The 21,134-nt window shown below is 35.3% G+C and overlaps 1 protein-coding gene across 3 annotated transcripts in view; it reads left to right on the top strand.

Moving 5' to 3' along the window:
* rasef (RAS and EF-hand domain containing) overlaps positions 1–21,134 on the top strand; it is a 64,299-nt gene that overhangs the window by 16,511 nt on the left and 26,654 nt on the right. For all 3 annotated transcript variants that reach the window (XM_069187331.1, XM_069187329.1, XM_069187330.1), the window contains 7 exons: positions 4,296–4,440; positions 8,890–9,053; positions 14,491–14,645; positions 15,510–15,587; positions 16,614–16,803; positions 17,109–17,236; positions 18,310–18,426. In XM_069187331.1, the coding sequence (XP_069043432.1) occupies positions 4,296–4,440; positions 8,890–9,053; positions 14,491–14,645; positions 15,510–15,587; positions 16,614–16,803; positions 17,109–17,236; positions 18,310–18,426 (977 nt within the window). The remainder of the gene's footprint in view (positions 1–4,295; positions 4,441–8,889; positions 9,054–14,490; positions 14,646–15,509; positions 15,588–16,613; positions 16,804–17,108; positions 17,237–18,309; positions 18,427–21,134) is intronic.

The raw sequence follows: 21,134 nt of genomic DNA, 5'->3' as shown, positions 1-21,134 counted from the left end.
ACGTTCGTTCTGTGCTGCTGCGCTCCGCGCCTCCTCCCTCTCTCGGTGCCGCGCCCCTCTCTGACGGAGCGCAGTGGGCGGTACGCTATTTTCAGAGCCTCTGATTGGGGAAAAAAGACCTGCTGATGAGTTTCACACAACAGGAAGAGAAAAGAATGGGATTTTTTCTCTTCGAAACGTGTGTTGTCTTTATGAAATTCGTGTATTTTAAACGTTTAATTAAGAAGTAAAAACCTTACAGCGTACACAGAGATTCTGAGCTGATCACGAGGAAGAAAAATCACCCATTTTTAGCGCATAAAAAGTGGTTTTTAACTCTCGTAACCCATTTTTATAGGTTTTAAAGTCGTGCAATGTCTAAGTTAAGCAGGAACACATCATTATATCTCATTTTTTATTTCTTTTTAAAAAAATTTAAAAATCGTTTGCCCAGCCTACTTTTATTCACCTGTTCAAGAATACATCATAACAACAACAACAACAAAATAGTTTATCCACCACAATTCTCTACTATATGATTATGGTCCAGTTTCTTACATTTCATTAACTTGACCTACAGTACGTTTTTAAAGTCTTAACAACTTCTGCATTTGAGTGAATTATGTCAGTTGTGTAACTGAGTTGATGATTTATGGTTCCCTTTTTTCTCTGACAGAGAGTGCTTTTTAATAGAAAAGCTTTCTTTTGACTATACTTTTGTATGATGGTTCATTATCAGCTCTGTATTTGCCTAGACTGCAGGGAGGACACCGCATAAGAATAAATTAATATTTTATTATTAAGGAAAAGAGGAACATGTGTTCACTCTCTGCCTACATATTTTTTCTCTGCACTTTATATACACTGTGCACCTCCCTAATGACTTGTACATTAAACCTAATTGTTTGTCTAGTTTGCACTATGAAAGATTGAAGTGGATTACATACTAGCTCTTGAAGACCTGAATATTTTTCTGATGCCACTGTAGGAAAACCGGCTCAGGGACGCCAAATATGTAATGTAGTGGCTCTCTGAAGGCACCAGTTCTGTAGGGTTTGGGCTTTTACTGAGACAATTATTAATTGTAGCAGTAAATCACAAAGTTGATTCTTTTGATGGCTTTAGAATCCAACCATGCGACATAACTCAAACAACGCACACACACAGGTACTAATACATGAGGATACATTTATTAATACATAGAATATGCATATAAACCTAACAGATCTTATCAAGAGGGTTATCAGAATACAAAAGGTATATTCGGTCAGTTACAAAGAGTTACATATATCAAGAGGACATACGTTCAGTATATCATTCATTAAGACCGTTTCGTAAATGAACTTGGTTATAACTTCTACATTCGATACTCAAAACAAGTACATAACTCTTAGGAATTAAATTGATATCAACTGGTTGGGATAACAATTGAATTCTCGAGCTGCAATGCATTGAAGTTGAATACTCATCCAATCTTTGGGGATTCAGATCTCCTGTGGGCACAAAGAAACAGTTGCAGGCTGTTGCTGTCCAATCCGCGCTCTCTGGCTCCATGCCAGGCTGTGCTGTGCTGCTTGCAACGGTGCGCTGCTGATGTTCACTGTTGGCTTTAACTAGCAAAGTTTGTGCACAGGAGAAAAGATGACTGTGGGTCCCAGCAAGTCAGGAAGAGGACCGGTTCATTCCTGATGAAGAGCTAGTTCTGAATAGTGATTCAGCTGTCCACAGTTCCGACCTGTTCACGAGGCCTGCTGCTGGTGCTAACCTCGGGTGGATCCTCTGGTTATTCTCTGGCAACCTCCGCTCTAGACTCTTAGAACAAAGGAAAGTTCTGGCACTCGGACACACTGGCCGTTCCGTGGTTGTCCGGGCTGAGTTTCAGGATGGTCAGGAGGCGCGCTGCAAGAATGTTCTGCCCTTGGGAGCCTTCTGCTCCTGGGCCGTCCTGTCCTGGAATTCTCCTTTGAATTCCCTTTAGAATAGTCCACAGAATCCTCCCCAGAATCTTACTGAATCTTACCCTTTTGAATCTCACAGGCTCTCTGTGTTGCCTGTTTTTACCTGGAGGAACTTCAGCTCGTTGATTGGCTGAAAGTTCCATGGGCATCAGAGTCCCACGTGGGTTACTCGGCCCTACCAGTCCCTGATTGGTTGATCAAGGTGAGATATGAGTCACTTACTCCTGACACTTAGTAATGCAGTCCAGATGTCCAACTGGCACTCCCTAGACAGATAGGCACCAATGGATGACCATTGATCATGATAGCCAGGCTTAGCTAAGTGCATCCCCCTTTGGGAGCTGTCCTTATCAAAAGAAAACATCTTAAATCAGCCTGCATGAATAGTTTCTCTGTGGCTGCACAACAGAGATGAACAGAGAAATGGGGCCTCATTTGGGAAGGCTCAGAACACTTAATTCTTTCTTATTATTAAGCCTCGCCGCTACACCACACAATTGGTAGGGTGCAGGCTATTACAAAGCATGTAGTTAGCAGTAGAATGGTCAGTTGTACTTGTATCTCTTCATCAGCTGTTACTGTACATGCCTTCTGCTCTCGATTTCATGACATGTTTCATGAACGTGTTTGACATTCAGATGGTCTGGTGCGGATAAGATCATTCTTCCTTTTGAAATTCCAAAGTACTGTAAGGTTTTTTCCTTGCATCACAACTGAGGCGACTTCAGGTATCAATTTCACAGGGTAATGTTTGCTTTAGGACAAACAAAAGTTCATTAACATTAATTCACTTTTGAAGAGTCATGCTCAAAGGTTGAGCACATACTGTTTACAATGCTGTCAGCATCTGCATGAAAGTAGAATTTTGTTATTCAGAGGCTTGGTTCCCTCTTGGAAACAACATTTAACTATAATGCTGTTCTTCCTTCAGAGAAAATGTGCCCGTGTGTATATACAGGACACAGAGAACAGGTTTAAACAATAACCAACTCCCTGGTTCTTTCTTGTCAAACATTTCTATAAAGTCAACACTTTATTAAAAAAAAGTTTATTAAAAAAAAAAGTATTGTGTCTGTTCAAGCATACTGTTTTTACAATCCTTGAAATAACTCACGTATTAAACTGGCTGTAAGAAATGTTTTTTTTAGAGCTGATTGACTAGCTCAAGAACTGTGTCAATTGCTTCAAATTCAAGATCAGCAAATACTGTATATTGTTCAAGCTTAAAAATCTTAATTCGGACCTTCTGTCTCTCAAGCTCCTGTGGCTAAAGAGGACAAAAACACTTGATTAAGCATTATGACTTGCTTTACATCTTACATCTCAATCAACACCATACCTTAAATGGTGTTGCATTGCCTTGTATTTAATTGCAGTATATTAAAGCCCACCTAGATGATATCAGGGAGTTCTGTCCACCTTGTCCATAGGGCCAAGCTGTCATCCTTCAAACCAATTTCTGTCAAAAACATTCTACAGGAAATAATTGCTCAGTCACTACTGCAATTACATGTCTGGAGTTAACTGCTTGCTTGTAACATTACTTTGGATAAATACTTCAAATGTTATTGTGACATTGATTACTTTGTTAAGGTGTTAATGTCATTTTTGCATTTTTTCTGATTCACTTAGCAAAATGAGTTTGTTTGGTTCTCTTCTTTGAGCATCTAACTGCCTTTTCCACATAACCAGACTATCACACTAACAGACTATCATAACTCACTCCAAGCTGATTAATATCAAACACTTGTGATCTAAATGCTCTTTCTCCTTTTATTAACACAGTTTTGCTAGCTGTGATCTATGAATGTTTTTTTTTCACTAATCATGCCCTTAAACTGCTAATTCTTAAATTACAGTGTATACCCCAAAAATTCTGTCTTCGTTGTAACATGATTATTGTTTTTATTATTGGGTTCAATGGTTAATTGCTTAAATATATAAATATTATCCTCTTCATATCTTATTATGTTTCACGTACTGTATGAAATACAGTATGTTTAAATGTCATCTTTTTGTCAATAAATTCTCTGTTGACTTCACATGGAAATTGGGGTTTGTCTTTTACTATTGAAGTTTACATTAAACTTCTAAGTGATTAAAGATAATAAAGTTGCCATTCATAAAAAACTATTTTCAAGTATTCTTCCCTATTGCAAGGCACCAAAACAGATTAAATTATTGATGCTGAAAGCATTTTTTATCTACATTTATAGGTATTTCATATGTTATAACTGTATTTTGCATTATGAGATGCAACCCACTTTTTAGAAGCTGTAATAATGTCAATAAATTAATATATCTGTGTGTTGTTTTATGCATTTTATGTTTTTGAATTTAATTTTTATGTGACTTAAGACAGGGGATGCTGCTCATTTTTTGTGGCTTGTCCTTCCTGACGAGTTGTGGATATACATTCTGTCAATGATTTCTCACAAAGACCTCTGTCAAGCGGCTCAGGTGTGCCATCGTTTACGATGCCTGGCAAATGATAAGACACTTTGTAAGTCCTCTTCTTTTGTTTTGTTTTTTACTTTCCAAGAAAATTCATTACAAGTACAGTTTTAAAGACATCACTTTACCACAGAACTGTGATCAGTGTGTCCAATTCAGTTTTCTGTCCTAAAGCCAAAATATAAAGCCTTCCAATTCTAGGAACACAACTTTCTATTTTTATGATCAATGAACATGTTTTCAATTAGTGAAAATGCATGAAAGTGTGATTTGACTTGCAAATCACTGAAAAGTCAGATGAAACATTTAGAATACAGCACATTAGTCTGAAAAATCAATTTAAGACAGTTTGCAGCTAAAAAGGTTACTGGCAGTCAATAGAAGAAGCTGAGATGTTACTTGCTATCATAGCAGGAAGGTCAGACTGAAACAAGAAGCATGTTTTAAAGAAAAAGTAAATCTTTCATAAAGCACTTTGCTTATCTGACAGGGAATAGTGTCAAATAGTCAAAAACAACAGATGGAAAAGCTACTGTAGGTCACTCGTGCTTTTCCTTAAAGAAACAGCAAGACAAATTAGGTGTACAAATTAGGTCACACTTTATATGAAGTGCCATCTGGCATATGTTTGCCTCAAATTTATTTTGATAGGTGATAGGTCTGTGGAAGAGTTCAAGAAATGGTAATGACCAAACATACTGATGCATTATATAAGCTCATCACTCAAGTGTAATGGAATTAATAAAATATTTCCAACACAAATCAAACAAATTCACAGAAAATGTGAACAAAAGTATAGGTCAAAGAGCTGATTTATTGGGGTGAAGCAGTGGTTGGGGTTTTGGAATCACAACTGGGTGGTTGTGGGTTCAAATCCTCGCAAAGACATTGCTGTTGTATTCCTGAGTAACATATTTCATCTGAATTGTTTAACTAACACAGTTGTACCATTAGGTCAAATGTGAGTTGCTTTGGATAAAAGCATCATCAAAATAAAATTTGTGAATATTATGAAATTTGGCAGTCAAAATGAAAACTTTACAAACTTAGTATCAGGCATGGTCAAGGTAACACCATGCAGTAAAATTGGCCTAATGTCTCACAAGTAAATCATAATCAGCTTCCTCTCCACATCACATTTCTTCTACTACACAGACTGGCTTGAACAGCACAACAGTTGACATAACGCTTAAAATAGTGTCTCCACACACATCATCCATCAAGTCTCTCAAAGGCATAACACATAATTCATCGGTGAATGAAACACTCTGTGACTCTTTTTCAGTCACCTCAGATGTGCACTTACAGTATATGGACTATAGTATACTATATACAGATATTGCAGTAGACTGCTAATTTCTGAATTGTGGAGTAGACTCTCCGTGCAGCTTCTCTCAAAAGCAGGCTTCCTACAGACATGTTGACACCAACTATGCGCTGATCTTCTATCTTCATACTGGCCATGGCTGTATCTTTCCTTGTCACACAATTTCACATCAGTACTTTGTTATTCTGAGGACCAGTACTACTTGGAAATCACCAAATCTTTCTCTGCAAATCAGATTTAAATAGCTTTACCTACAGTTTGGAACTAATAATAAACTACACATTTTTATTGTGTATCAGTATACTATATAATTACTAAGGTACTTTACTTAGCACCTTCCAATGATTTCCCATTTTTTAGAATGAAAAAAAATGATGTATGTATACAGAATTTTAAAGTGAATATTCTGAATTAAAATGTCAATGCTTAAACTTAACACTTTTATGGCCAAAATAAGTTAAATGTCAGCATATGACTAAAATACACTCATATTTACATTATTATTATTTTAATTATAATATAAGCTTTATATTATAATAATATTAATATAACTAATATGAATTTAAACAGAATATAATTGTCATTCCAGTTCTGTTTTTTGTGTAATTTTGCCAAGAATATGTCTAGCATATCTGTTGATAGGCAGTGTCTTTCATCTAACAGGGATTATCTGCACAGTATGATTCCACAGACGTTCCTTACTCTATACACAAAACGTTCAAATGCTCCACATCCCTGTCATGCTACTATAAAAGCTGTAACCTGCCAATAGTTGACCACACACTCTATTCTCACAATAAAATTCCTGAAGTACCCACACCTTTGGCAAACAGAAAGTAGATAAGATGAAAGCATAGGTCTACGTCACTAGCCTTGTACAATGAAGGCCTAAGAACGGTGCTATTCCTACCAACACAGGGAATTATATATTGTGTTAACACTTCCTTGGAAACCAGCACACATGTGAATTACTTATGACATAGTTACAGTACATAGCAGAGGAATGTTGGGTTACACCCAAAGCTTGAGTTTCCTGATCTTGGATGTACAGTATAAGGGAAGAAAAGTTATGAGTCATATTCAAAAGGAAATTGTAATGCAGAATAATTAATAAAAAAAATTGTCCATTTTGAGTAGAAGAATAAAATTATCTTGTTTTATATAACAAGACCTAGTTGCCCAGTAATCATATTTTGTAGGAACTCAAAATGAAATCGTACAGCACTAATTCATTTTAAACTGACTTTGTAGAGTAGAGCTATCCTGGCAATATGTTTTTTTTATAGAATGGAATTTATAGCTAAGCAACACGTTATAAAGTACTTTAAATTACTTTATATAGTATAGTATGGAACCAAGGAAGCATGCATCTTTAGATACAGTTGGTTCTGGATTTTGGTATTCAAAGCCATTTTTTCTTGAACATTACGGATGAGATTTTTACCAAAAAACATTTTCTGTTGTTGGTATTAAATATAAATATAGTGCAGTAAAATTTTCGTGTATACATTTAATTGAATACTTCTATCTGGAATGCAATTGTTTTCACGGGGTATGAAAAATGCTTAACTTCACTCAGCACCACCTCAAACTAAAACACTACACAACTGAAGATAGTGTTGTGTTTTTTTAAAAAAGGAACCAAGGTGTAAGTTAGGATGAGGAAGCATTTTCCCAACATTTTCCTCCAATAATTGTTTTAGATACAAATTGTAAAGCTTAAGTGTACTGAAAAAGGTGTGTGTATGTGATAGAATTACTGTCTGATAACTAATCTCTGCTTTAACAGAGTAGGAAAAGAAGGGAGAAGAATATTCAGACTTTAGTCTGGACAGACTTTAGTTTGTACTAATAGTCAGAAGTCATCTGCAAATCATTACCTATCTTAAGAAGCTCTGTTTTGGTATCTTGGTCCATACTCAGATTGAAAAGATTCAAGATCCCCATTAGATACAAAACAATGATGATGATAATGATGATGACATTTTAATTTAGCTATACTGCCTTTTAGTTTTGCAATAAAATACAATCTGAAGATTTAATGGCTATTTAGTGAATGCAGATCAGGTTTCTTGATACGTTCTGCTTGTCCTAAGCTGATCATTTTAAAGAGCCATTTAGACTGAAAGAAGGTAACAAATGCTTGAGTAACAAATTTAGGAGTATGATATGCTGAGATAGTTGGAACAATGCAAAAATCTAAACTAGAAAGCCGACAAATTAAAGGCACAAATTAGAGTCTGTGATCAAAGAGCTTAGTTGGAATGAGCCTAACAGTGGTCTCCAGGACTGTGGATGCGAACTACAACTGTAGATGAGCGTTCAGCCCCATCCTCCTTCAAAGACAATGGAGATGTTATGCTATGATGCTACACTTTGTAAAGTGTATAGAGAAAGGGAAGAGCTGGCAAGCGATAACACAAATTTTTGTAGGAGCTAGACTCTCCATAAGTAGGGTTAGTCTCGTTGTGAAGAATCCTTAAGCAAGACAAAATGAGCTTTGGTAAGTAGTGTTTTTGCAAAATCCTCCACCAAACTACTTGGGTGGTAAACCAAAATGATCAACAGTACCTCTGTTTAAAATCCAAACATACAAAGGATGTAACATTCTATAGAGGACTTATACTGTAGTTAAACCAGCATCTTAGTAATCAATGACTCATAAACCAGACAGATCTCTAAGATTTTATTTAGAAAAAATCGAATAAAGATCATGATTAACAGCAACATGTCACACAAGAAAATAATAATGATTAATTATAATAATAGTATAGTATTATACAGTATATAAGTAGTATAAGTGCCATTATTATAAACTGACTATGATATCCAAGCCTAATAGGGAGATTTAATGTTAGTAACCTAAACCCAAAGAACAAAGGTCTTTGTCTTAAACTTTGTGTGTAAAATGCATTTCATGTCTAAAATAATAGTTTTTTGTAATTAACATTTTTTCTTCAGAAAATAACCATAGTTATAGTAATAATAATACAGAATTACTATCTGCTGGACTCTATATTAATCTTTTGGGTCACAGAAAATACAAATAGTGCATTTATAAAAATGAATTTCATTTTCTCCTGTTAGTTACCAGTCCACTCACTGGCCAGTCTTCAGACATTTCATGCTCTGACAGTATTAAACCGTATTTTCTCCTTTTTTTATTTGCAGGGCAAACTGTCCGGATTGAAAACTGTATATGTTTGAATGATACCTGGCTTTCTAATATTGGCAGACATTGCCCAAAGAGCCTTACACTGTACCGATGTCAGTCTGAATCCATTACTGACAAAGGGCTAGATGACTTATTTAGGCAGTGCAAGTACTCCCTTAAGGTAAATATATGACAATTTTACATGTTCTTCTCATCTTCTGAATTTTAAAATTGGATAGTTGATTTATATCCCAACTTCATATAACAGTTATGAAATTTTGTTTACTGTTTCAGACATTCTCCTGACAGCTCTGTAATTCTGAGGACATTATGCTACAGTAGATCTCAGATCATTTCACATGCATCCTGGATGAATGGCATTGTTATAAACCAAGCACATTACACTCATCCATGCTTCATTTTCTTTACATTTTCTATTAGTCTGAGGCAGTCAAGTTCTCCAGCAAATAATTCCACCCATCCATCTATTTTCTAACAGCATTATCCAATTCGGGGTTGTGGAGTAGCAGGTGCCTGTCCCGGAAAACAACAGGTACAGGGCGGGATAAACACTAGAAAGGTGCCAGTCGATCATAGGTCACACACAGACCCTGTACAAATACAGACATGTTCAGTACACACTCACACCAGGGACAATTTTCCCAGAAGTCTACACTGATAGCACCCCTGGAATTGACCCAGGGCCTCAGAACTGCGAGGAAGCAATGCAATCATTGTCTCACCATGCAGCCTTCAGGCATTAATCTGATTCAGTAAAAATCAGGAAGTTTTAATATTTTGCACTCCACACCTGTATTGAAAACAGTCATAGTGATATTGTACACATGGTTCTCTTTGGTTCTCTGTACATTACTGGATAACTGCATAGCATTCTACCGCTGATCCTGTTTTGGGCTCCTGGACCTCCTTAAACACAATCCTATACTGTAGGTACCAATTTTGTGAAGGCCTTCTTTGTTTTTTCCTCATGGCAGCATATCAATTAAACTATTTTTCCTTACTAAAACTTAAACCTGTTCCCAGATGGCAGCGTTGGAAATGCTGTTTAGAAAAGCTCCATCATTATTAGAAAAAAAACGTTAAAAAAAATTATTTTGATTTCTTTAGTGTATTTTGATTTTAGTTATCCTTCTGCTTGCTTTCTTGTCTCTCCTAGTTCATTGTCCTCTACTGCTCTATAGCTTGCAACTTGGGATTCATCAGAACTCTCAGTCACATCTGAAATATTTACCCTCATACACAGTGATTGTTATTTTTGTGGGATTAGTATTTGTACAGTATTTTCTAGGGTAGGGTTGCCATATGTTCAGATTTTCCTGGACATGTCCTCTATTTTGATCCTTATGTCTCCATTCGGAGGGAATTTTCAGATATCCAAAAATGTCCAGAATTTCGACCCCATTATTTTCACCATGAAGAATAATTAACACAAGTTTTAAAGATAGTTAGAAAAAGAGAGAGAGAATTTCTTAACTTCTCTAGTTCGCTTTGCGACCTAAATTGTCGTTTAGTTTTCTTCCTGTATGTGTATGATTATGTCATGAGAGAGCGAAATTGGGCGCCAATATCAGTGTTTCTACTCAGCCTGTGTGGTGCAGAAGCAGTCCCTCGAAAGGCTCTCTATTTCGTTTCTCATTTTCCTACCCTCAAACACAATGCCAAAGCAAAAGTGTAAATTCACAGCAGAACTAAAAAAATAATTTCTGGATAATATTTCGAAGTGGCATAGAAGACTGGGAATCTGAATGTTTAATGTTTAAGCCTGGTACTTTTGTCTCCGTGGCAAATAAAGGTGTACTTGTCTTACAAACTCATGTTGACTCAGACAAACACATAAAAGCAATTTGAGGAGAGAATTCCTCAACCAAATTAACAGATTATTTTGTCAAATCTGGCAGCAAAACAGAGGATACTGTTATTGCAGCAGAGGGGACGTGCATTTCACACAGTAAAACATCATCACAGTTACTTAACCAATGAACATAAAATGTGGGATATTTTGAAAACCCCTCCATCCCGACCCCCTTCCCAGATAAGCCAATAGGAAAGCTCCTCAGGGTGTCCTCTTTTCTTGATGTTCAAATACGGTAACCCTATTCTAGGGATCCAAAATCTTAACTTTTTTTAAGCAACAAAGAAAGATTCATTAATATGTTTTTACTGTACACGTGGGACTTTACTTTGGGACTTTACTTTTTCTTTTAACAACAATATAATCAACAGTTGAAAATCTGCAATTTGTAATTTTGATTTTCAGTAACATGTTTCTATTGAGAAAAGATCCTTTGGCGAGGAAAATCTGCATCATAATTTCCTAGCAAAGATTGAGCCTTTCATATTTTGATCTCTTGTAGTATAAAAATATTAGAATAGTGGAAGACTACTTGTCACTGCAAAGCTATTACACAGAGGTATATTGGTACCTATAGGATTGTGCAATTTGACATCAGATATCATCAGATATCAATAACCTTGTGATGTGGGATAATTTCAAAACTAAAAACTTACTAGATGCATTTTACACTTGCAGTACCTGATAGTGTTCCTATTAAGAACTGCTCATTAAAAGGTTTGTATATGACAGTCTTTGTTTCCTATCTGTTATGGAAAGGGCATCTGTACTGCAGAAGACAGATAAGATTAGGAAGAAATGAATGCTAATATACACAGGGTCATCGAAACGATACACAATGTTGTCACTTTGCGCAGATGCCACTGCATTTAGTTGGAAATAATAATGAAATTATCCTGAAAGTTATTACTTTCTGTATTAAAGTGACTATACAGTATTTAAAATATTTAGTTTTTTTACTGAAGTGATTAAATACTGCATAATAGTTGGCAATAAAACGTAAGCAAATATTTAATTAATATATGTTCATATATACAATCAAGTTATAAATAGAAAATAATATCTTTTGATTTTAAAAGTTTGGTGAGAGTGAAAGTAAAATAAACAACAGTCTAGCTCAGTATTTTAATACTCCTGTGTTTTTAGCCACATCCTGAAACTAGAGCACTGAGTAAACTTTGAATCTTGTATATAATGAATGCACAAGATGAAAGGACCAGCCAAAGATTCTGCTAATGTTACACAGACATCTCAATTATCTCATTTTTGAATGTTGTCCGAGAAACAGATGCCAGCTGTTTTTTAGCTTTTGTGATTCATCTCAGATATGCAAGTCTTACCAATATAAATACTTCTTGCAGATCTTTTAAAAAACTTAAGACATTTGGTTTTTGAAAAAAGAAATAAATAAACAGATCGTTCCTGAATGGATACGAAAAGGAATGTATATAAAGACAAAAGATTAAGGTAATTTAATTGTAGGTGAAGCCTTTTCTGTATGCCTTTTGGTGCAATGAGTTACTGGTTCATGAAATGGCTGGGAAAAATACACTACCAGACTATATTTATTTGTTACACCTGGTCATATAAAGGGCAGCATTTAGATTATTTGTTATAGCTCCATATCAAATAGATGTTCAGCATGACTGTTTCTGGAAAGATCAATTTCTTTGGCAGTTAGATTTACTCACTAGAAGTACATGGCATTGAATACTGAAATTTGGATTTTTATGGAAGGCTGATACTAAGTCCAGAAAGGTTAGACTATTTAGCAAAGAGTGACATAATAAGTTAAATATTTGTATCGAGTAATAACAAATTCAGAAAAGTTAGTGAAGATAATTTATTCATATCAATATTACACACTGAATATTTTTTCTTTCAATTTGTGAACTACACAGGAATGACAGAATGAAATATGTTCAGAAAGTGAAATTAATAATTAAGTTCATATCTGAAAAATATTTTAAAATTGTGAGGTAGTTCTACCTCTGATTGGTCAGGGTTGTGAAATTGTTTTAAAAAGAACTTCTTTTTAAAGATGTGTGACTGATTAAGGATACAGCTGGAGTCTAATATTTAGTAAATAAAAATATAGCATCACAAACTATGTTCTAGAAACCATTTTCCACTTATTTATACATGAATAAGACCTGTTCCTTCATATTAATTCAAATGCCTGCAAGTCTGGAATAAACTGTAGAAAGTTTAAACCACATTTTAACTAACAAAAATGTTAAATAAAATAAATTAACAGTAGATTTTCAGTTTACTTATTTTGTACTATGGATTTCTGCAAGAGTCATACATAAATATGAAGGGCATGGTAGTAAAGTCTATCACTGTTTATCAGAACAATGTGCAATACACAGTCTAAAGAATATTCCTCCAGTATTAGCTGTTTCAGGAACACACAGGAAATAGAAAAAAAATGAAAAGAACTGAATACAAATGAGGTCTTTTATTCTTTGATGTTTTGCAGCACTTCAGAATCTTCTCTATTATTGGTTGTTATACAATATTAATGGTTGCTATACCAACCCTTGCGTAGTCACCTCTCATGAAAGAGGCCTTTTTATGACTGTCCTGTCTTGCCTTTTTAAGGAAGAAATGCTCTATTGTAGCTTTCTTTATGGGAATACATTAGTGAATGTATTTGGTAAATATTCATTCAATAGAACTGAAATGTTGATGAGGAAATGCAGTATACATTACAGTGTTCATACACCACTCAACCTGCTTACAGAATAAGTTTATTGCTGTTTATATTTTCTGCTAATCATTTAGGTCAGAAAACACTAAAATATTTTAAGATGTAAAATCTAATGAGGGAAAATCAGTAGAAATCTAGAACACTTCATTAGGACTGCTTCAAATTATTGATAGACACTTCGAAAACATCTTATATTGTCTTCTCCAGTTTTTCTGATAATTTTTTTTTAGTATAAATGCATAATTCCTACCCTACATTGTATGCAGAACATGTGATAATGTGAAAAATATGTATTAAACAAAATGAATAGTAATAAAACCTAAGTAAAATACTTTTAAAATAAAAAATACATCCATTTATTTTGTAATAACTTTATCCAAGAGATTGTGGGGGAGCTGGAGGCTACCGTGGCCAGCAACAGCCGCAAGGCAGGATACACCCTGGATGAGAAGCCAGAAAATGTCCAGAAAATATATACTACCACTGAAAATCAATCATTCAACCACTCATTGATTGGGCCAACTAGTAAAAATAGGATAATCTTTGTGATTACTTGTAAGAACTAATTTTCAGTGCTGTATGTTAACAACTTGTAATTGTTTTCAGCCACCCATACAGTACATCCATCTTCTAACCTCTTCATGCCATACAGGGTTGCGGGTGAACCAGAGTCTATCTTGGCAACCAGTGGGCGCAAAGCAAGATACACTGTGGTTGCCAATCCATCACAGGGCACACACAGACACACTCACATCTAGGCGTAAGTTTTCCAGAAGCCATTTAACCTACCATAATGTTTTTAGATTGAGTGAGGAATCCAGAAAACCCAGAGGAAACAAGTGCAATCACAGAGAAAATATACTAAGTCCACACAGATAGCACCAGAGGTTTGGAACTGAACCCAGGGCCCTAGCCTCTGACCTTTTGTTTCCCAGAGGGTTCTTTGAACAGCTGCTTTTTTAGTTCTGCAGTCCAAGATGATGTTGTTTTTTACACCATGCAATGTAATGTTTCTATCTGGGGGGACTGCAGGAGCTCAGTGTCACAAGCTGCAGTGGACCTAGGCTAAGTGGAGATTCTGTGCTGCTCCATTGCACTGCACACTGCATTCAGCTGACATCAGTTGACATCAGCTGGACAGGAGCCACAGATATGGGCGTCCTGTCTCTTGTGAATTCCTGTAATAGGTACGTACTGCATAGAGTACCGAAACATACTGTATATAATAATAATTATATATACAGCATGTGGTAGTGCATGATTCTGCATTTTTCAGATCTTCGCTGTTTTTTCTTTAAGGCCATTTTTACTAATGTAGTGCATTACTAAATAGTGCATTGTATAACCCTTATCTGTTTTCCATGAAATGTTTTTATTGAAAAGACATGACTGTTCTTCACGCACATAAAAATACTGTAAAAAGCATGTTAAGATTGTGTGTATATTTAGACAGAGTGTATAAACCTCTGATCTGTATCCTGAATTCTCCTTAATTCTCATTTTCAGTATCTTGAAGTCACAACTGAAATGTAAAATTACATAAATTACAGTATATAAAGTATGAAAAATCAACAATGTGATACAGTACAGTACAAAATTTTATGCATAACGTATTACATTAAGGATTTTTTGTTTTAAGAGAATTATGCCTTTTCAGTTAAGTCTTTTCGCCCTGAACTTGCATGTTAAAACTGATCTATTGTGTCATTTTATCGATTGTTTTTTTATTTAACGATTTTGTTATTTAACACTGGTGTAAGCTTTTAGCAAAAGTCATAAATATAAATAATAATTTGTTATTGATTAACTTAATTGGTCATTTTATGGATTATTATTTATGAGTTATAAGTAAATCCAATTTGATTATCTATTGTATTTTATGTGCTGTGGACATTTTACAAAGGTTCCTGTATAACATTTTTAAAAAACATTTCAGCTAGTTTTTCCAATTTAATATTTCACTTCATATTTCAATAGGTAACATGTTACAATGATAAAGTACATTTGATCAAATTAAATAATTTTAATGAGTATAACTGTAACATTTTCAGGCTACAAAGTCTATCCATTAATGGATGCCAAATGACAGATGATGCTCTTAAGGGTCTTGTTAAACGACATGGAAAGAGGTATGGTATTATTTAGCTGTGTCAGTTTGAAAATTGCAGAGGAACAGGTAGATATTAATTAATAAAGTAAAAAGACAACACCTGAAGATTACTGCACAGCTGAATTTTTTTTTCTGTTTTCCTTCTACTTTTCAGCTTTTCAGCATGGGATTAACTTTTTGTTTCTTATCAGTATGTATTTAGATTAATAATTAAGGATAATAAAAGGTACTTCAGGGTACATGAATACTTTCAAATCTTTTATTTTCTTACAGGAACACCAATAATCATAAGATTTGTAATCACAAGGTTTTTTAATCTTTTATAACATAAAACATAAAATATACTGTAATAGAATTAAATTAAGACAACAAGAAAAAAACAGGCATTATTTTTGCTTACCAATTTTTTACTTATTTTTGCCATTGATGTGGTTTTAATGTCTGTATAAAAATGTATACTGAAACATTAAAAATGCATCAGGAGTTTTGGAACAAATATCATTTTTTGTATTTTTTGTTTGTATTTGTTGTATATACAATACAATAATCATTTGATTTCTTCTCAATATTTTATATGAACAGAATAAGGCATATTTACACGATTAAGGTTTTTATTAATTCATACTGCTGGTTGTTTCTTTTTATCCTTTATTTGCAATCAAATATTAATCAACTTGACTGGTTGCAGCTAGCTAATGGCATAACCTGCCAGTTCTGCCTGCTCTCTGGGTCTTTTCTATTTGTGGCATTTAGGAGAGAGTTGACTGCATTTTAATAAAAAATATTTGGCAAGTTCTTGTCAGGTAACAAGTTCTTGCTAAGCCCCTTAATGTAATTTACGAGAAAAAATACTAAATTTGCTAAAAAAAAATATTAGTGTATACACTTAACTATAGTATTCCACAAGCAATACACAAGTCATGTCTTCTTCTCTAGAAAATGAGTTTTAAATTATTTTGAAAAGAGAGACTATTTTGTACAGTATACTTTCTATATTGGACTTTACGTGAAAGAAAGCGCATTACAAATGTGTATTATTCCCCAGTCTCAACAGGTTAGAGGCTTTTGGATGCCATGCCCTCAGTGCTAAGTCTATGAGCTCTTTGGCTGATCAATGTCCTAATCTGAGGGTTTTGAATATTGGTCAAATGCCAAAGATCACAGATGTCTGTTTGACTCACATGATTCCCTGTTTCAAACATCTGACTTCAATAAATGTAACAGGTATTAATGTGGTAAGTGTTTGCCTTTCAGAATTATTAAGGAATATTTAATTTAATTTTTGCTTGGTTTGATTCCTTTCCAAATAGAACAATCTGTCTTGATGATCTGTCTTTGCAAGAAAGAGGACATCAGTTACTAAATATGTCAAATCTGCTAGTATTTAAAAAAATGTCAAAATGGAATAAAAGAGTCAGAAAGAAATCCATAAACTATACAGAACTATAGAATCCTAGCTTTCCATTTGTAGTCTGCAAATTAATTAAATTGTACTATATAATTAATGTTAAAATACTATATGCACTGTTTTCTACTACAGGTACGAGACCGGACTGTCCATTGCATTGTAAAGCATTGCTCTAAATTGGAGAGCTTAACTCTTAGCTCCTGTCCCTGCATCACAGATGTGAGCTTGGTGGAGGTTAGCACCTATCTGCCCACCATTCGGTAAGATACAGACCTCTGTATAGGACTGAAGTATCATCGAGCAGACAACTTCAGAATTAAATAAATAAGTATTTACACCATGTGGTTTAAGTTTACAAAAAAATGTAGAGGTACAATATTTACTACATTAACTACAATCCTGCATTTCACTTACTATACATTTAGAAAAAACATTTTTTAATATAGTTTAATAATATTTATAACAATGACGAAATTACTAAATAAAAATGACAGTGCATTGTGCCAATAATAACATAAGAATTTAAAGATCTAAAAGTCTTACAAATGAGAGGGGTTCATTCAGGTAATGTTTCAATTGGTTTAATTAAGCATTTACAGTACTACTAATTCACCACTCTTTCACCACTGTCAATATACATAACAAGGTAATTTTGTCAAAGCTGTTGTAGTTCTGGATGACAACAACCACTAATTATAGCAGTTAGAGAAATATTAGGTATAAATGTGCTAAATGTGTATAAATGTGCTAGTCTTTTTGCCTCCTGAACTTTGCATTTCCCATGGAACGTGATGGGATAATCTGGTCATTAGAATAAAAAAGAAAACAGCATAACTAGCAGAAATATGTTCTTAGGAGATTACTGCATTCAACTATATAAACAGATCAATTATATAGTGCTACATTTGTGTGGCAGAATTGATTACATACAAGAAGGAAACTGATAAAAGTTCTGCCAAAAACAATGGCAAAACATAAATTGTTGCAAGTTCTATAGTGAATTTATTCACTAGAAATTGTTTATACTGATTTATCCTCTTGACATTGTTTTTCTGGAGAAGGATTGCTTCATAGTATTCTCTAAATTAAATCTTTACCATAAAGCTCTCATTACTCATCTATTAATATAAATATAAAAAGTTTCTGTTTAATTTTAAAGTTCCCAAATCCCCCGACTGACCCAATGTTGAAGAATACAGTGACCAGAATGAGAAAGTAAAATTTCTCAAATTAGTATTGCATTTACAGTAATGACATAAAATAATGGTAATTCCATAGAAATGCTATTTTCTAGCTGGGATGCTTAAATCACTCCCTTTATTCTGTGACGCAGGTATTTTGATGTTAGTGGCTGCAGGAAAGTTACTGACACAGGGGTGCAAGCAATAACTCTGACCTGTCGCCATCTACAGTACCTGGACCTCAGCTCAACCAGGACCGGCAAGAGGGGGTAAGAGACGGTTTACTGGTCACCTCCTCAGCTGCTAGGTGGCTTTAAAATAACGAAGCTGTGATCCTAACAGCGTAATCCCATTACCATTGTTTCTTTGCAACATCCTCCCTTGTTTAAAAGTTGAAAGGTGTTTGAGACAAAAAATTAATACACTCAGCATTTTATTCTTGGCTCACAAATAATTAAAGAAAAGTGTGGAGGGCCAGAAATGTCCTACTAAACATTTTAAACTATTATCCTTTCATAATTTTGTACAATATTTATAAAATATTTAGTTGTTCTTTACAAGTTGTTGGCAGAGAGTATGGTTTGTGATTACAGCATGCAGAGTTAATAAGAGGGCACTCTTTCATCACAGTGTCATTTATTCAGCTTCATACACAGACATTCTAATTAAAATACCTCTTTTAGAACAACCAAGGAAGGTCCTGTTTCTATCCAGTTTCAACTATAGTTCCTAAATTGTAGCACATTAGAACACTACACTGTGGGCTTTATTTCACCATAGTAACAGCTCATTTCCAACTCTTTCATGTTTTCAGTAATTAAATGAAGTTAATAAAGTAGAAACTCTGCTATTCTGCTTTTTTCACCTATAATCACATCACTATAAATGTGAACCAGATTCTTCTCCCCTGTGACTACTGCAACTCTCCACCATCTTTATTCCATTGCCCATGCAGCTTACCTGGGTGGGTCATTCGTATAGCCAGGTGTTACCACTAAACCTTTAGTCTTTAGTTACAACCAAAAACATTCTAAACAACTTTTGCATAATACTTGGGTTATCTGAAACTACTGAAATAACGTTATTAATATCCATACATGGTTCCATCTTTTATTGTGATTTTATTTACAGTGATTTTAAATGTCTATATTGAACACACTGTTTAAACATTCACTGTCTATGCTGGAAACAGTATGTCAACTTTTAGATTTAGTAATTGGTGGAACCCCCTTTAGCATCAATGACCTTAACCAAAAGTTTCCTGTAGCTGCTGATTAGTCTTGTACATTGGTTTGGGGGTATTTTGGCCAATCCATTAATATGTTTGGGATGTCTTGCATGAACGGCTTGCTTCAGGTCATGTCACAGCCTTTCAATGGGGTTAGGGTCAGTACTCTGACTTGGCCATTACAAAATGCAACATTTTCTCTGTTCAAGCCATTTTGTTATAAATTTACTCCAGTGTATAGAATCATTGTCATACTTCTATTAAGCTTCAGATCACAGACAGATACCCTGACATTTTCCAGTAGAATTTGCTGATGTACAGTAATTTGGAAATCATTGTTCCAATTAGTAATTGTAAGCCTTCCGAACTCTGTGGTTGCAATGCAGCCTGAAACCATGATGCTTCCTCCACTCTTTAATGCTTCATAGCTGACCATGTTTTTGTGTTGGTATGCAGTGATTGTTTTTCCTTCAAACATAATGTTGTATATTTCTGCCAAAAAGTTCCACTTATTCTCATCTGTCCATGGAAGGCAGTTCAGGTAGCATTGTAGAACATCCAGGTGGTCTTTGGCAAACTTGAGAAAGGCTGCAATGTTTTTTTTTGGAGAGCAGTGGTTTTGTATCCCCAGTGCACACCGTTTTTATTATTGTGGACTCATGTGCACAGGCATTAGCCATTGCAAGAGACGACAGCATATCTTTAGCTGTTACCCTCCTTGTTCATTGTACAGCTCACTCTGCAGTGGTTTTTGCTGGATGACCACCCCAAGGGGAGTAGTAATGGAACTAAACTTCTTTCATTTGTACACTATCTATCTGACTGTGCATTGCTGGAGGCCTAAATTCTTTTGTACTCTTTCCAGCCTTATGGGCATTGACAACTCTTCTTCTGAGGTCCTCTGAAGAAAACTCTTTTTTTTGGGTGCATGTTTCACTTCAACAGATCTGTGTAGTGAATGTAACGTCTCAGCTGGATACAGCAGCACAGGTGGTGATTTGTCAGGTTCCAAGCATGAGAGATCGGAGAGTGAAAACTGAAAGGCGATAATGAAATAATTAATTACTGGATGGCAGGACTTAATCAGCCTAGGTCAGTCAATATTGGGAACAAAAACAAATGTGGAGGAGCTATGGTCCCAGGAAAAGCTGCATCCCTGGTGAAGAGAGGCTGATAAAAACATCCCTTCGGTCAAAAAAAGGGAGTCTTGAGTATGGAGAAACCGAATAGTGAGACCTCTGATAAGGGAACCGAACGTGCTCTGAAGGGCAGCCCTCAGGAGATCCAGGGGTCCAGGTTGATGTGGTGACCAGTGAAAAGAATAAGGGCAGAATGGAATGTGGCCTTGAATCCAGGACTGCTGCTTCGGGCAATATGGAGAGCAGGCAAGGAGCTAAGGGTGATGTTGGAGCGGAGGCTACAGCACCAGTGATGCTGAGCTTAGAGCTTAGAGCTGAAGCTGCTGCACAGTGCGAAGTGATGTATTAAAACCAAAATTGCTGCCAAAAACTGTCCACCGGTCGGTGACAGGGAGCCTTGGGTATGGAAGAAACCGAAAGGCAAGCCTCCTGGGAATGGACCATGATGGATTTGAAGGGTAGGCTTGACGCTGGAGAGACTGCTGTGCAGAGTGAAGTGCTGGCTTGAAACCAAAATTGTCAAGCAGAGCTAAATGCTATCTGCCAGTGAGGAAAACCCAGGGTGGAATGAAAAATCAAAGCGTCTCCTCGCCTTTAAATAGAAAGGAAA

This window comes from Lepisosteus oculatus, chromosome 3, assembly GCF_040954835.1.
Source record: "Lepisosteus oculatus isolate fLepOcu1 chromosome 3, fLepOcu1.hap2, whole genome shotgun sequence".
NCBI lineage: Eukaryota > Metazoa > Chordata > Actinopteri > Semionotiformes > Lepisosteidae > Lepisosteus > Lepisosteus oculatus.
Note: the sequence above shows the minus strand (reverse complement) of the source record. Positions and strands in the feature narration are given on the sequence as shown.